Source organism: Tenrec ecaudatus, chromosome 10 (assembly GCF_050624435.1).
Source record: "Tenrec ecaudatus isolate mTenEca1 chromosome 10, mTenEca1.hap1, whole genome shotgun sequence".
NCBI classification, from domain to species: domain Eukaryota; kingdom Metazoa; phylum Chordata; class Mammalia; order Afrosoricida; family Tenrecidae; genus Tenrec; species Tenrec ecaudatus.
In genome coordinates, this window is record NC_134539.1 from 143,673,643 (window position 1) to 143,689,603 (window position 15,961).

General features: G+C 41.3%; 1 protein-coding gene across 1 annotated transcript in view; it reads left to right on the top strand.

Moving 5' to 3' along the window:
• The first annotated feature begins 1,165 nt into the window (after positions 1-1,165).
• The window catches only part of MILR1 (mast cell immunoglobulin like receptor 1), a 37,832-nt gene continuing 23,036 nt past the window's right edge, over positions 1,166-15,961 (top strand). Inside the window, exons 1-2 of the mRNA XM_075559682.1 lie at positions 1,166-1,324; positions 5,969-6,247. Of these exons, the coding sequence (XP_075415797.1) occupies positions 1,231-1,324; positions 5,969-6,247 (373 nt within the window). The 5' untranslated portion in view covers positions 1,166-1,230. The remainder of the gene's footprint in view (positions 1,325-5,968; positions 6,248-15,961) is intronic.

Below are 15,961 nucleotides of genomic sequence, written 5' to 3' on the forward strand. Positions count from 1 at the left end.
TCTGTGTTTCGTTTTCCCCTCAGGAGCCCTAGTGGTGCAGTGGGTTGTACACCGAGTTGTTAGCCACACAGTCAATGGTTCAAACCCACCAGTTCCATGGACAGCCCCTTGTTATTTCAATATTCTTTGCAGCATCGTAACCCAAGCGCATCAATTCTACTGCAGTCTTCCTTATTTATGGTCCAACTTTCCCATGCAGATGAGGCAATTGGCTTGTAGTCTTCCAAGTGACCTCTGCGCCGTTTCATACTTTAAATAACTCACTGTCCGTTCCAGGCAGCTTTGCGTCGAGGACTGTGAATGAAGGTAGTCGTCAGGGTCAGGTGCAGGGCTGTGGGGGTTTTTCGTCACTTTATTTTTTGAGGTGGGAGAGGTAGTTTTAAATGCATGGGCTCCTTTCCTCCCCTTTAAAAAAATCATTGTACTGGGGGCTCATACAGCTCTTATCACAATCCATCCATGCGTCCATTGTGTCAAGCACATTTGTACATTTGTTGCCATCATCATTCTCAAAACATTTTCTTTCTACTTGAGCCCTGAGTATCAGCTCCTCATTTTTCCCCTCCTTTCCCCCTCCCTCATGAACCCTTGATAATTTAGAAATTGTTATTATTTTTCCATGTCTTCCCCCCTTTTATGGGGACCTAATTGCGTTGGTTAAAAGCAGCGAACCGGTTGTTCTTTGGCATATCCCCTCGCCAAGCGTAACTGTCTTGAGACGCTGTAGGTGGGCAAGCTTGATTGTTGGAACCGAAACGGGAACCTTAAACAAACACCGCCCTCGGAATACCATTGTGAGTTTGCTGCCAAGTGTAGATGCTGCCCTTCACAGATAAAGCTTGTGACCATTTTGTATGGCTTGTCCGGAAGCTTCCATAAATCTTATGTTTTCGTAAAATATTTTTTGCTATTCTACTTTGCCTTTGTACAATTTGAAAGAAGAAAAAGAAAGAAAGCACAATCTAGTGCATCTCTCTCTCTTCTAGAACTCTTAAAGGAAACAACCAGCGATATTGTGCAAAGCATACACAGGCCCCTCAATTTCCTTAGCTCACTCAAAGAAGGAAGTTCTCTTAGTGGTTCGCCGCTGCCTAGCAGCTCAGTCTCCTTTGACGTCTTCAGTGATTCACTGAGGAGAACGTGGTGTCACTTGATCGGAGGTACTTCTTCCATGGTGACAGAGAAGAACCAGCTATCATTTTGCAGCGTGAATCTCCAAACCAACGCACCATGTGGAAGAGGACTTTGCTTGTGTTCCTTGTCTCTCTTTCCGTTGCAAACACTGTGCTGGACAAGCCGAAGGAGTCAAAGAGGAAGACAAATGGTAAGTTTCAGCTACCTTCTTCCTACTAGAAACGTTTTCATCGAAATGGTGACAGTGTCAACTTTAAACATGACCTTTCATGAATATGTCTCTGATTTTAGATAAACAGCCAGCGGGGTATGTTTGTTTGTTTGTCTGTTTCAGTCACCTACAGTTTAAAATGGAATTCTCTCAGGGAGCAGAGGAGGAGCATTTCCCCCAGGATTCAGAGTCAAAAGATTGATAGTGTTTTTACAATGAAATGTCTCCTTCTCTATTTTTTAAATCAGAACACCAACACACAATCAATGTGAAATAACCCAAGCGACATTAAAAATGCATATTGGGAGGTAGTTTTTCATCACAGAGCTAGACTGCCCTGGTCCTCAACCTGGTTCTACATTTATGCTATGTCACTGGAGGTACCAGGTGCGACCACTTTAAGCTTATGTAGTTTCATCTGTGAAGTGGGCACCATTCAAGCACCTATCTGGGAGTGCGCGTATGAGTCGTTAGTGAGAAGGCCCAAATGCTCCTCAGCACGATGGCTAGGGGGTGGTGAGCCTTCTTTCAGTGTTACCCAAGTTTGACGTTGCTACCCTGGAAAAATGTGGAAGACCTGTTACCCTGCCCCCACCACCTCTCTCCTCTCCCACTTCCAGAGGCAACTGCTATGAACAGTCAGTCATGCAATGTCCTAGAACACACTCTCTCGTGTGACTTTTTGTTTTGTTAGGACGTGTAGATTTAGCTTATTCTTTCAACAACTACATTTTATTTCATTAATTCATTTAACCATCCCCTTTTAAAGGAACATGCATTAACTACTCTTAAAAACAGGCATTTTGGTCATATGTTATATGTCATTATGCACATATAACCTCATGTCGGTCATAAAATCCTAGAAGTAAAATTGCCTTGTAGACATGGCTACCTGTGGCCAATCATCTTGTAGATTTGTGCCAATCTGGTGAATGGAAGTGACTTTCCAATGTTGCTTTAATTCACATTTGCCTCGTGGTTTATTATTGGCGTATCTTTTCAACTAGCATTTCCACGCGGAGGGAATTTGGGGGCGGCTATTTGGTTAGAAGGAGAAAGCTAGGTCTTGTCTTGAAGTTGGGCTAGCATAAGAGTAGTAGGTGTGTCATTGTTGGGTGCCATCGAGCTGACTCCCATGAGCCAGAGAGCCAAACACTGCCCACTGTTTGGTTGCCAGTAGGAGTTCATTGTGGAAGCTAACATTCAGTTGCATGGGGTAAACGATGCCATTTGATAATGTCTGCACGGTGTTGGATCACCTTCTTTGATATGAGCATGAACAAGGCTCTCTCCCAGCCAGCTGGCCAGGCCTGACTGATTTTTTGGCACAGGTGAGTGAATGCGTCCAGTGTTTCGTTTGTTGAAACACTTCAGCTGGTATTCTGTCATTTTGGGGAATCTTGTTTTACCAGTGCCTGTAGTGTAAGCTGGGGTTTCATCCACCAACACAATTGGTCTTGGATTTTATGCTATCTCCTGCCATGGTCGAACATCACACAATTCTTTTTGGTATGCCGACTGCATATTCCTTCCATTTCTTTGGATTCTTTGTTACTTGCGCACTATTTTCCCAATGGAATCCTTCAATATTGTCACTTGAAACTTGATTTTTTTTCTTGCGTTCCTTCAGCTTGTGAGGTGTCCAGCGTGTTCTTCCTTTGGGCTTTCTAGCCTCGCGTCTTTGCATATTTCACTATAATTTGCTCCAACATTTCTCCCATTTGCATGCAAGAGTAATCGCCAGAGTTTCTTCATAGATCCAATTGGGTCTTGTCTTTCTTTCCTGGCATTTTAGTAACCTCTGGCTTTCTTTGGGACAAAGAGGAAGCTACTCCCTCTTGGAAAATGTCATATTCTCGGAACGCTCCGAGGGCAATGTTACCCTTTCGTATGGGGCCGCTGGGAGTCGGGATGGACGCGTGTAACACTGAGTTTGTTGCTTGGCTTTGCTTTCTTCGTGTGTGGAGTCCACGTCATTCCACAACCCCTCCGGTCTTCACTCATTAGCATGCAGTGTGTGTCAAATGTGCTCGTAGATGGTCTCTAGATTTAGGCGGAATATACTCAAGGGTGCGCTTTGGCTCTCATGGACTGTTTTCATGATCTTCAATTTTAACGTAAAGTTGGATATGAGCAATGAATCATCTGCTCCACAACTGGCACCTGGGCCTGTGATGCAAATGATACTGAGCTTCTTCAACATCGTCTCCCACAAGATAGTCTACCCGATTCCTGTGTAGTTCATCTGGGGAGGGCCACGTGTAGAGTCATCTTCTGTTGTGAAAAAGTATACCTAATTCACAGATTGTTGTTGGTGAAAAAGCCTATTATGTAATATCAGGTGTCTTTTCCATCATATTTCCCAATTACTGCTTTATCTTTGTTCAAAACTTTTGCATTCCACTCACCAGTAATTACCAATGCTTCTTGATTACAGGGTGGATCAATTTCAGATGGCAGAACTTGGTAAAAATATTCCATTTCTTCAACTTTGGCATTAGTGATTGGTGCATCCATTTAAGTAATAGTTGTTAACTGACCTTCCATGTGGTTGTTGGAAGGTGTCATCAAGTCGGTTCTGACCCACAGCGACCTTACGCACAACAGAAGGAAACACTGCCCGGTCCTGCGCTGCCCTCACAATGGTCCCTGTGCCCAAGCCCATGGTCGCAGCCACTGTGTCACTCCATCTCCTCAAGGAACTTCCTCTGTCTCGCTGCCATGCTACTTGACCAACAGGATGCCCCTCTCCAGAGACTGCTCTCTCCTGAAAACACATCCAAAACATATAAGACTAAGTCTTGACATTCTTGCCTCTAAGGAGCACTCTGGCCATACGTCTCCCAAGCAGATAGGTCTGTCCTTTCAGTAGTTTGGGTACTTTCGATATTCTTCCCCAGCACCACAATTCAAATTCATCTATTCTTCTTTGGTTTCCTTACTGAATATCTTTCTGGCATCAGCAATGATAACTCTTGTCCCAAAGCCTCTTCTGAATCTGGCCTGAATCTCTGGCAGCTCCCGGTCAATGTACTGCTGCAACCTTTGTTGGATGATCTTCAGGAATATTTTACTTGCCTGTGCTATCAGGGGTATTGTTCCATCATCTGAGCGTTCTGTTGGGTCACGTTTCTTTGGAACGGCTACAAATACAGAACGCTCTCAGGCAGTTGGCCATGTAGCCGTCTTTCAAATTTCTTGGCACTTCCCGGTCTTCATGAGCTTGTTGAAACATTTCAATTGGTAGTCCAATTCCTGGAGCCTTATTTTTGACTAATGTTTCCAGTACAGCTAATGCTTTATACTCCCGTTCAGAGTTGCCATCTCAGAAAGCTACAGGGGCAGATCTGCTCTGTCCGGCAGTCACCGTGAGTCAGAATGGACTTGATGGCAGTGACTTTGATTTTGGTTCAGTACAGCGTGAACTTCTTCCATCAGCACCAGTGGCTCTTCATCATGTGCTGCCTCCTGCAATGGCGGGATGTCCTAGTGCTTCTTGGCACGGGACTCTGCATTCTTTCCATTGTCTTGTGATGCTGCCTGCATCAGTCAATCTTGCCCATAGAATCGCTCAATATCGCAGCTCAAAGTTCGAATTTTTTCTTGAGTTCTTTCAGTTAAAGAGATGCTAAGCATGTTTTTCCTTTTTAGTTTTTTAATTCTAGGTCTTTGTACATAGCTAAAGCTACAATTAAAAAAATTTTTTTTAATAAAAGCAGTCCCTCCTAATAGCAAGTCTGTGGGTGTGCTTGACTCTTTTTGTGATTTGGACAATATGCGTGTTTTTATCTGTGTGTAAAGAAGGTAGGCACTCTCGTTCTGGTCGTGCTGTGTCAAGGCCATAAACTGGCCTCGTCTGGTTGTTGACCGATGCATTCGTCCATGGTCAAGCCTAGTTGTGAACCACACATCAGTTTATAGCCGGGCCCCTTCTCGCCTGCAGGAGCCGCTTTTCTCCTGCGTGGTGCTGAAATGTGCGGATGAAAATAAATGCAATCTGCGATTCTCTTCAAATGTTGGAAAAGCAGGCAGACAAGATAGGATTGAGTGCGAGCTGATCATGATGAAACTGGTGATCGTTTCATGCTATCTCATACGCTCTCCTCTTGACTGTGACGTTTGAAATGACCCAAAGTGAACATTGTAAGATAATGGGCAAAACAAGCCATCAGAGAGATATTTGGTCAGTCTGGAAGAGCTTTAATATTTCTGAGACAGAATGATGTTCTCGTTAGGTTCCACCCAGTTGGTTCTGACTCAGAGGGAACCCTCTGCGGAACAGAAGGAACCACTGCCCAGTCCGGTGCCGTCCTCACAACTGTTCCTAGGCCAGAGCCTGTTGTTGCAGCACGGGTCAGTCCATCTCCTCGAGAAAGAGTACCCACTTGACGCAGGCTCTCGGGGGCAAGACAGAGAAACTCAAAGGAAGTTGCTTCTCCGCCCACTCGTCACCCACTTAAGGCGCCTGAGCCTGACTCACATACTGATCAGAGCTTCAAATAGGGAAGGGCTCCAAGAATGGGGTGGCCCTTCCGCCTCAACACGCATTAAGGTGGCTGGAAGACCACTGCGTTATTATCAGGGTCTTAACAAGGACTTTATGCTTTGCTGTCTGTTTTCCAGAATGTCCGCTACTCAAATTGGTTGGGAAACCATGCATGGTGAAAAAGGGTCAACAGGTGTCTCTGAATTGCTCCATCATGGGAAAGTCTGAGACACCCCAAAACTACTCTTTGTATCTGGGTGAGCGTCACCTGAAATCTGAAATTGCACGAGGTAAATCCAAGACTTTTAACCTCAACATCTCTGAAGCCCGCGATTTGGGTCCTTACAAATGCAACGTCCAGGTTAGCAAATGTTCAACAGTCAAATACAGTGCTGAGTTCAGCTTCATATTCACAGGTACGTAAAAGCCCTTGTTAGCTCAAGCCCCTGAGGTTTGTGGGATTTTTTCTGTTCCATTAAGATGTCTGTTCCCCTTTCCAGCACTGACTCAAGAGGCCAGGTAGCATGACACCAAAATAATTATTCTTAGAAATGCAATCTTTCATTTCACTTTCCAGGTTTCTTTTTGTTTGTTTGTTTGTTTCACATAATGATTGTCTGGTGCCCTTAAATAAAACATTTTATGTCAACAATTTAATGGATTATCGAGATCTTGTCCAGATACTTTACTCTGCACGTCCCATCATGTACACAGAAATTACTTTTCCTCTGAAGACGGAGACTCTCTGGAATCCATGTGGGACCCAATGAGGTCTCTAAAGCCGCAGAACTTCCCTCCCATCTTCTTGTAATGCCCAGGAACCAGGGTCTCCATCAGCCAGTGTTCCTCCTACCCAGCCACAACGTCGGACTTCTATTTTTTCTCTCTCATTGCCCCACTCCAAGTTTCTCAGCGCATGCATGGATGCATTGGTGAACGTGACCTTGATAATGAACTCCTGGGAGAGGAGGAGGAATATGTGAAGATTTCAGGCAACATGGGACATCTCAGCTGAGCCTTCAAACATCAGTGTCCTGACTTTCTGATTACCTATTTCAGTGATTCTGTAGGTCTTGTCATTTTATTTATTTATTTATTTTAAAATAAGCTCGCTAAAGGATCCAAGTCCACTTCAGTTTTACCGGTCCTCCTTTTTTTTAAATCATTTTATTAGGGGCTCATACAACTCTTATCACAATCCATACATACATCAATTATATAAAGCACATTTGTACATTCATTGCCCTCATCATTCTCAAAACATTTGCTCTCCACTTAAGCCCCTGGCATCAGCTCCTCATTTTATCCCCTCCTTCCCCGCTCCCCCTCCCTCATGAACCCTTGATAATTTATAAATTATTATTTTGTCACATCTTTCCCTGTCCGACATCTCCCTTCACCCACTCTGTCCTCCTTTTACAGCCGCTCAGACCACTGTTTAGATCTGATAGAGAAGGAATGGGGAGCGCTTTTTTTTTTCTTTTTAAAATCATCTTACTGGGGGCTTGTACAACTCTTATCACAATCCATCCACTGTGTCAAGCACATTTGTACATTTGTTTCCCTCATCATTCTCAAAACATTTGCTTTCTACTTGAGCCCTTGGTATCAGCTCCCCATTTACCCTCCCTCCCCACCTCATGAACCCTTGATAATTTATAAGTTATCATTATTTTGTCATGTCTTACACTGACCGACATCTCAGGAGCTTTTTTAAGGCTGTGACCCAACTGTTATTTATTGTTTTTATCTTAAATATTTTCCCTTTTGTTTGTGGAATATAATAATTTCAAAGGAAAACATTCTCTGTAGCTACACAGTCTAGTTCATCAAATCAGAAACAGAATCCCACAAAACCCCGATAGGTGTGGTTATTCGTTGTCCCCCCCACCCCTTCTTCCTTCCAGTTTCCTGCCTTGTTCCTCTCCCTACCCCCACCCGGTCCCTTTAAAGTTTTACCCTTTCCTTTGCTTTATTTTCCTTTATAGTAATGGTGTCATAAAATCTTTATATTTATGAGATTGACTAACTTTGCTAAGCATAATGTTCTCCTATTTTGTCCATATAGTAAAATGTTTAACACACTCGTTTTTGGTTTTTTAAAATTGTTTTTATTTATTTTTAAGATCATTTTATTGGGGGCTCTTACAGCTCTTGTAACAACCCATACATCAATTGCATGTTTGTAGCTATGTTGCATCATCAATCGTCTTTAAACAGTGCTATGTAAGCTAGTTGGCAGCCCTAACGCCGCCAGTATCTCAAGCTGACCAGAATCAGTTATTTAGTAAACTGACAACCAGATTAATTATGAGAGGTAAATTTTAAAATATTTCCTATGGTTATCACGTTGTTTGACAATTTCCAAATCCTCATTGTTTGCCTTTCTTTAGAATGGACATAATATTGCATCATATTCCCGTATATGAATGTACTAGCATTTGTTTACCCATTCCTCGATAGTCTAAATTTTTTATTGTCTCCATCTTTTTGGCACTATAGACATTCCTGCAATAAACATAGGTGAGCACATGTCTGTTCCTATTTTGGTCTTTTTTTCTTTAGGATATATACAAAGTAGAGAGATCGCATGATCATAATATATTTGTATTTCCATTTTTTTAAGGAAGGGCCATACTGATTACCACAGTGGTTGTACAATCAACAATCTCACCAGCAATGTATCAATGTTCTAATCTCTCCACAGCTTCTCCAGCATTTATTCGTTTCCATTTTTTTTTTAGGTTTTGCTAAGAGCATCAGTGTGAGGTGGCATCTCATTGTTGTTTTAATTTGTATTTTTCATATTGCTAATGAATTCTCATTTCTTCATATGCTTGTTGGTCGCCTAGATGTCATCTTTAGAAAATTGTCTACTCATGTCGTGTGCCCACTTTTAAAATTGGGTTGTTTTTATTTTTATTATTAAAGTGTTGTCGTTTTCTATAGATTTTTTAAAATTAGCTCTGATATATCATTGGTAAATATTTTTTCCCAATTTATGAGTTCTCTTTTAACTTTTTTGATGAAGTCTTTTATTTTTGTGAGGAAGTCTTTTGATGTGCACAAATATCACATATTAGAAGGCTCCAGTCCTTTATTTTTCCTCTAGGACTATTTTTCATTATGTTCAGTCATTTGTTTATGCCTTGTATTAGGGCCTTTAAGTTTGTCTCTATTTTTTTCATTGATGGTCTTTATCGTTTTATGGTGTATACTTAGGTATTTAATCCATCTTGGATTCATTTTTGTACATGGTGTGAAATATGAGTCGTTTCAATTCTTTGGAGGTGGAGACCCGATTTTTCCAGCAAGAAAAAGCTCTTTTCCCCATTTAATGTATTTTAGTCTTTTATCCAAGACCAGGTGTCTGTAGACATTTCTAATCCATTGGTCTTCACGTCTGTCGTGTACCGGTACCAAGCTGTTTTAATTACTGGGACTAGATAATAGGTTTTAAAGTCGGGAGAGAAAGGTCTATTTTGTTTTTTAAGATTTTGTTTATCCTGGGTTTCTTTCCTTTCCACGTAAGGTTGATAGCTAGGTTTTTGTTTTTTTAAGAATTATGCTGGGATTTGGATTGAATTGCACTGAATTTATAGTTTTGGTCCTATTGATATTTTCACTACATTGAGCTTTCTTATACAAGAGCATGGGACATTGTTCCTCTTTTGGTTTCTTATAGAAGTGTTTTATAGCTTTCTTTGTATAAGTTTTTTGTTTCTCTGGCAGTACGTATTCCTAGCTATTTTATATTTTAGGTAGTTAGTATAAATGGTATTGTTCTTATTATTTCCTTAAGTATCATCTTCTTTAATATACAAGAATCCACTTGCGTCCTGCGTGTTCATCTTATAGCCTGCCACACTGCAAAATGTTCAATTAGTTACAGCGATTTTTAATTTAATCTTTGAGGTCATATATATATATATAATTATATCATCTGCAAATAAAAAGAGTTTTGTTTCTTCTATGCCAATGTGGATGCTTTTAATAGTCTTTGATGTCTAATATCTCTAGTTAAGTCTTCCAGGACTATATTAAATAAAAGTCGTGATAAAGGGTAACGCTGTCTGGTTCCCATTGAAAGGGGGAATGTTTTCAACTTCTCTCTATTAAATAAGAAACTAGCCATTGGTTTCACATATATAGCTTTTATCATATTGAGGAATTTCCTTTCTATTCCTTTTTATTAAGTGCTCTTCTCAAGAATGGATATTGAATTTTATCAAAAGCCTTTTCTACACTGATTGATATAATCATATTGTTCTCCTTTATTTTAAGTGGTGGGTTGCATTGGTTGTTTTTCTAATCTTAAATCAATCTTTGTATATCTGGTTTGAATCCCACATGGTCATGAGGTATTTTTTTAAATAAATCATTTTATTAGGGCTCATACAACTCTTATCACAATCCATACATACATCAATTGAGTAAAGCACCCTTATACATTCGTTGCCCTCATCATTCTCAAAATTTGCTTTCCACTTGGGTTCCTGGAATCAGCTCATTTTCCTTTTTTCCCTCCCCCTAATAATGTATTGTTTTTAATGCTTTGTTGAATCCTGTTAGCTAGATTTTGTTGGCAATTTGAGCATCTATATTAATCAGAGATATTGGTCTATCGTTTTCAATTCTTTCTGGTGATGTTTTTACCTGGCTTAGGTATCAGGGTTAGAGTTGCTCCGTAAGATGAGTTTAGTAGTATGTTGTCCATTTATATATTGTGAAATAGTTCTTGTAGGATTGGTACTAACTCTTCTCTACATGCTTGGGAGAATTCCCCAGTAAAACCATCTAGTCACAGACTTCTTGATGTTGGGAGCTTGTTTGTTTTTACTAGATCCATCTCTTCTCATGTTATAGGCTTGTTGAGATTTTCTACATCAGTCCATGGTAATGTAGTTAGATGATTCATTTCTAGAAATTTATCCATTTCTTCTAGATTTTCAAATTTGTTGAAACACAATTATGTTTTTGGCTGAACTGGGTCTGCTGTTACGGCACCCATTTCAAGTAGAAACCAGGTTGGTGAAGCAGGTCTCCAAGGAGCCTCAAGCTCTAGCAACAGGAACCACTGGTTGGCTTGGCCCACAGTAGTGTAGCACACAACTTGAGGCAGAGGACTAGCTTAAACAGGGGCACACCAGTCAGATCACCAGAGAGCAAGAGGGGGATGGAATGCCGCTGTCTTTATTTATTTCGCTTGTCCTCCAATCAAGCTGCAACCTGATTAAATCCGCCTACATGTTCCTATTGGCCAATAAACCTATCACAGGTGTCTATTTTATTGCTTCCTGTTTGATGTGTGCAGTTACTGCTATAAACTGTCCTCTGAATATTGCTTTGGCCAGGTCCCAGAGATTTTGATATATTTTTGTTATTTTTTCAAGGAATTTTAAAATTGTGTTATTTTTTTTTCTTAAGTTACCTTGTGGTTTTAAAGTATATTGTTGCTTAATTTCCATTTATTTGACTTTGGGGGTTGACCGTCCTATGGTTGATTTATAATTTTAGAGCATTGTGATCTGAAAAAATGGTTCGTAGTATCTCAGTGGTTTTGAATTTATTGATACTTGCTTTATGGCCTAAGATGTGATCTGTCTGGAGTAGGTGCTAAGCGCACTAGAAAAGAATGTAAAATGTGCTTTTGCTGAGTGCAGTGTCCTGCATATGTCTAAGAGATCAAGTTGAGTGCTTGTGTAGTTCCTCCATATCTCTGTTGATTTACTTTCTAGTTGATCAATCTTTGCCCCAAAGGGAAGTGTTGAATTCTCCTGGTGTTGCTCTATTATGGCCTATTTGTCCCTTCATTGTTTATAAGACTTTGACTAATGTGTTTTGAACATCTTTCATTTGGTACATATACACTAATTACAGTTATGATTTGTTGTTCAATTGAAATTTTCATGATTCTACAATAACTTTATTGTCTCTCCTTAAGTTTTTTACTTTGATGTATATTTTCTTATAAATTAATATTGTTACTCCTGCTTTCTTTTTACTACCATTAACATGATACATTTTTTTCTATCTTTCGAATTTTACTTTATGTTAGTCTTTTTATCTAAGGTATATTTATTGGGGCCTGTACTGTCTTATGTGGTAGTCACTATTTACATATGACTATTTAAATTGAAATTCAATTGAATTAAAATTAGATGAAATAAAAATTCAGTTCGTGAATCTCTTTAAGTGCTTCATTGGCATGTGTAGCTTGTGGTGGCTATATTGGACAATACAGACATAGAACCTTTTTATTATGTTGGGAAGTACTATTGGACAGCATGATCTAAACCAATGACTCTTAACTTTGTAGGCAGTGACCCTTTTAACAGCCTAATGATAGCACGGAATATTTTCCCAGAGAAAAGTTCACAAGATTACCAATGGAAATGTTTCCATTAAGGTTTTAGGGGATGCCACAGGTTCTTCTAAATCAGCGGTTCTCGACCTTCCTGAGGCCGTGATCCTTTAATACAGTTCCTCATGGGTGGTGACCCCCAATCATAAAATTATTTTTGTTGCTACTTCATAACTGTCATTTGCTACTGTTATGAATAGGGTGACCCCTGTGAAAGGGTCATTCGACCCCCAAAGAAGTCACGACCCACAGGTTGAGAACCAGTGTTCTAAATGATCATTAGTCAGTGTGGAATAAAAAAATTAACAGGAACCATAAATGTAAAAGTTATGTAAAGAAAGGAAAGGGGACTTCAATCCTGGCACTGGAATTTGATGGATAAGGTTTCTAGGGCAATAAGCCAGTAGATAATACTTCTAGTGGTCAGACTCCTGCTGGACTGAGTGCCAGGCCCTGTCAAAAGAACAGGGACGTGGGGTTCTGTGTTCTTATCCTCATTCTATAGCTAGCTCCCCAAGAAACTGTATTCCAGTAGGGCAGGGCTTAGATGTACACGCAATCCTTAACAACAAACATATGAACTGAGCTGAGCTGCTAGGACAAGGTGCCCTCGCATTATCTTGTCTGGATAGAGTCTCCGGCCAGTGTGCAGAATGGGGTGGAGAGGTGTAAAGTTCTAGTGTGACCCGAAGTCTTCCAGCTTCGAGAAGAAGAGCAAGAATTGAAATCAGCACAAAGTTGATTTCACAAGAGGTGGCAGTCAGACACACCTCCGCGTTCCCAACTTCCTACCAATTTTGACAGCAGCCATCCTCCCCCCCACCGCCCCCCAGCACTCTCTGGTTCTCTGCTGGGCTAAACAATCCATTGCAACATCTCTCACAACTCACACACTGCTTAAAGTTAAGTCGGTTGGTAGGGAAATAACAAGGTACAACTTGGGATCTGGATCAATCGACTGCGACAGGAGGGATCACGATCAGGAAGTATGCAGGCAACGTTTGGAAAGAAACTCAGAAGTACAGAGCACATTCCTCCCTATGTCCGTGCACAACAGCGTTCTGGATGCCTCTTGGCCTTGCAAGTAAGCAGACCCGTCAGACCCACTCTGTGCCACAGAGAATGCGTCTCGGCCATGGAGGTCTCTCTGCCATCAGCCTTGAACTCGCCACTGCGAACTGACCCAGCTCACAGCTAGTGTAACTTCATTCAGCCTCCTCAGCTCCGTTCCTAGCAACAGGCTTCTGCTGTCATCACGGGTTCTGCCACCGGACCCCTTCATGGTCGGTTGCTGTCTGCAGCTGTAACCCTTGACTCATGTTCCAACTCTAAGGATTTCCCCGTGTCCTCTCTCTCTGCTTTTTCTCTCTTGTTCTCTTGCCTTTTCTGCTTCCCTCCCCCCACCCCACTTTTCTGTGACCTCTGTAGAGCTGACTGCATTTACAGGCAAGCTTCTCATGAGTTTCAAGGCATGGACTTCACAGCAAGGCCGTACACTGACCAATTTCCTCATGTCGTTTGTAGTCACCTCATTTGCATAGACTGAAGTATATTCACCAGTCCCAGGGCAAGCGACAGTCCTGGGCTCTAGACAAACAGCATCAAACCACCAATTTGCTTACAGTTGAATCAGGAAATGTCAATGTGGTCAAAAGCAACCTCCGGGACAGAATGTGAGATCAAAATTAACTCCTCTAAGGGGAAATTACTCATGTTGTTTTTCCAAAGAACCAGGACAAAAAGCCACATACAGAAATTCATTCGCCACAGGAAGGCAGAAGCTGACTTGACTTGCTAAGCACCTCTTTACCCTTCAAATGACTGAGATCCAGTGAGAGAAAGGATGAAGGAAAACTGATTGTGGTAGCCACTGTACAATACGACTTGATGCGATTGAACTGTGGAGTAGTATGAAATCTGGGTTAGCTCCTAATAAAATCGCTTGGGAAGAAATAAAATAAACAGATTAAATGTATTTTATAAGAACACAGACTATTACCAAGCCTCAAGGATGATATTCCTGCTCAGAGCAGTCAATGCACAGAAGAACCACAGGGCCAGCTTCACCATGAGACACAAACATGACCTTCCTCACTGACCCATAACACTGGAGACACTTTGCGAGAATTGTGCCTGATTTGACCCCATCACAAGGGGTGAAGCACTAAGGGCGTGCGTGTAACAGAGGGCCAGGGGAGCAAGCAGTGAAGCCCTCGGGGAATACCAAAAATAGACTGCAGGGGCAGGGCATGGCAGCCCATCGGACTCCTCTGGAAAACACTCCTAAACTGACCTGGAACTATTTATGGGCTTTTCTTTTTTGGTCGTTAGTTTTTTTGTTATTGTTGTTTTGGTTCATTTGTTTTCTTTTGTGGTTTTGTTTTGCTTTGTCTTGTTTTTGTGCTTACTATTGTCTCTGGTGGTCTATCTAGATAAGATAGGCAGGATAAACAATCTGGAGCAGAAAACAACAGGACCGACAGTTCCGGGGGACATGCGAGGGGGAGGCAGGGGAAAGGAAGTGCGGTGTCAACAATACCATGGAGAGGGGAACAACAAGTGATCTAAAATCAATGGCAAGAAGGGTGTAGGATGACCTGTCAGTAAATCAGTTTGTTCTCAGCTAACTTGCTTCCTGGAACGCCAGCGAGAGGGGGCTGTGTCCTGCCCGGGAGGTAAACTTTGTGAAATGCTGGAGGCAGGTGCTCTGACGTTCAGCCAGGCCATTTGTCTTCTTGAGAAGCTGGTACAAGGGGCTGCCTTGGTCCAGACCCGGCCCAAACACTCATGATTTGCTCAGCACACAGACTGAATAACTATAGGGAGAGGATACACACTTCTCCTAATTTTAAGCCATATGGAGTTCCCTTGTTCTATTTGAATAACTGATTTGTTCTATGATCAGTTCCATATGAGCACAATGAAATGTTCTGGAATTCCAATTCTTCATGATGTTGTCACATAGTTTAATGCCTTTGCATAATCAATAACACAAACATTTGTCTAGAATTCATTGCTTTTAGCCAAGATCCATCTGACACCAGCAATGATATTCATCTTTCTGAATCTCCTTTTGAATCTTGAATATTGGCAGTTTCCTGTCCATGTACTGCTGAAACCATGTGTTAATTTTCTGCAAACTCTACTTGTGTGCAATATTAATTATATTGTCTGGCAATTTCTGTATTCTGTTGGATCACCTTTCTTAGGAATGGAAACAAATCTAGATCTTTTCAGTCCATTGGCCAAATTTCTTGGTATAGACCAGTGAGCACTTCCAGTATTTCATTTGTTGGTGGAGACATCTCAATTAGTATTCCATCAATGCTTTGAGCCTTGCTTTTCACCAATGCCTTCAGGGAAGCTTGGACTTCTTTTTTCAGTACCACATGCTACGCCCTGCAATGCCTGAATGTCAATCAATTGGTTTGGGTACAGTGGCTCCCTTTACATGCTACCAGGGCTCCTTAACTGAGCTGAAAGGGAAGGCCCAAAAGAGATGCAACCTTCTATATGTTTTAGATGAAAGAGAAACTTAAGAAACAAATCAAATTTTGAGAATGAGGAGGGCAACCAATGTATAAGGGTGCTTTACTCAATTGATGTATGCATGGATTGTGATAAGAGTTGTTTGAGCCCCAATAAAATGATTTACAAAAAAGACAGGGCTTTCTATTCTTGTAAACAATTACAGTCTTGAGAACTCACAAGGCAGTTCTACTCTGGCCCATAGAGTCATAATGATTTGGCATCAACTTTATACCAG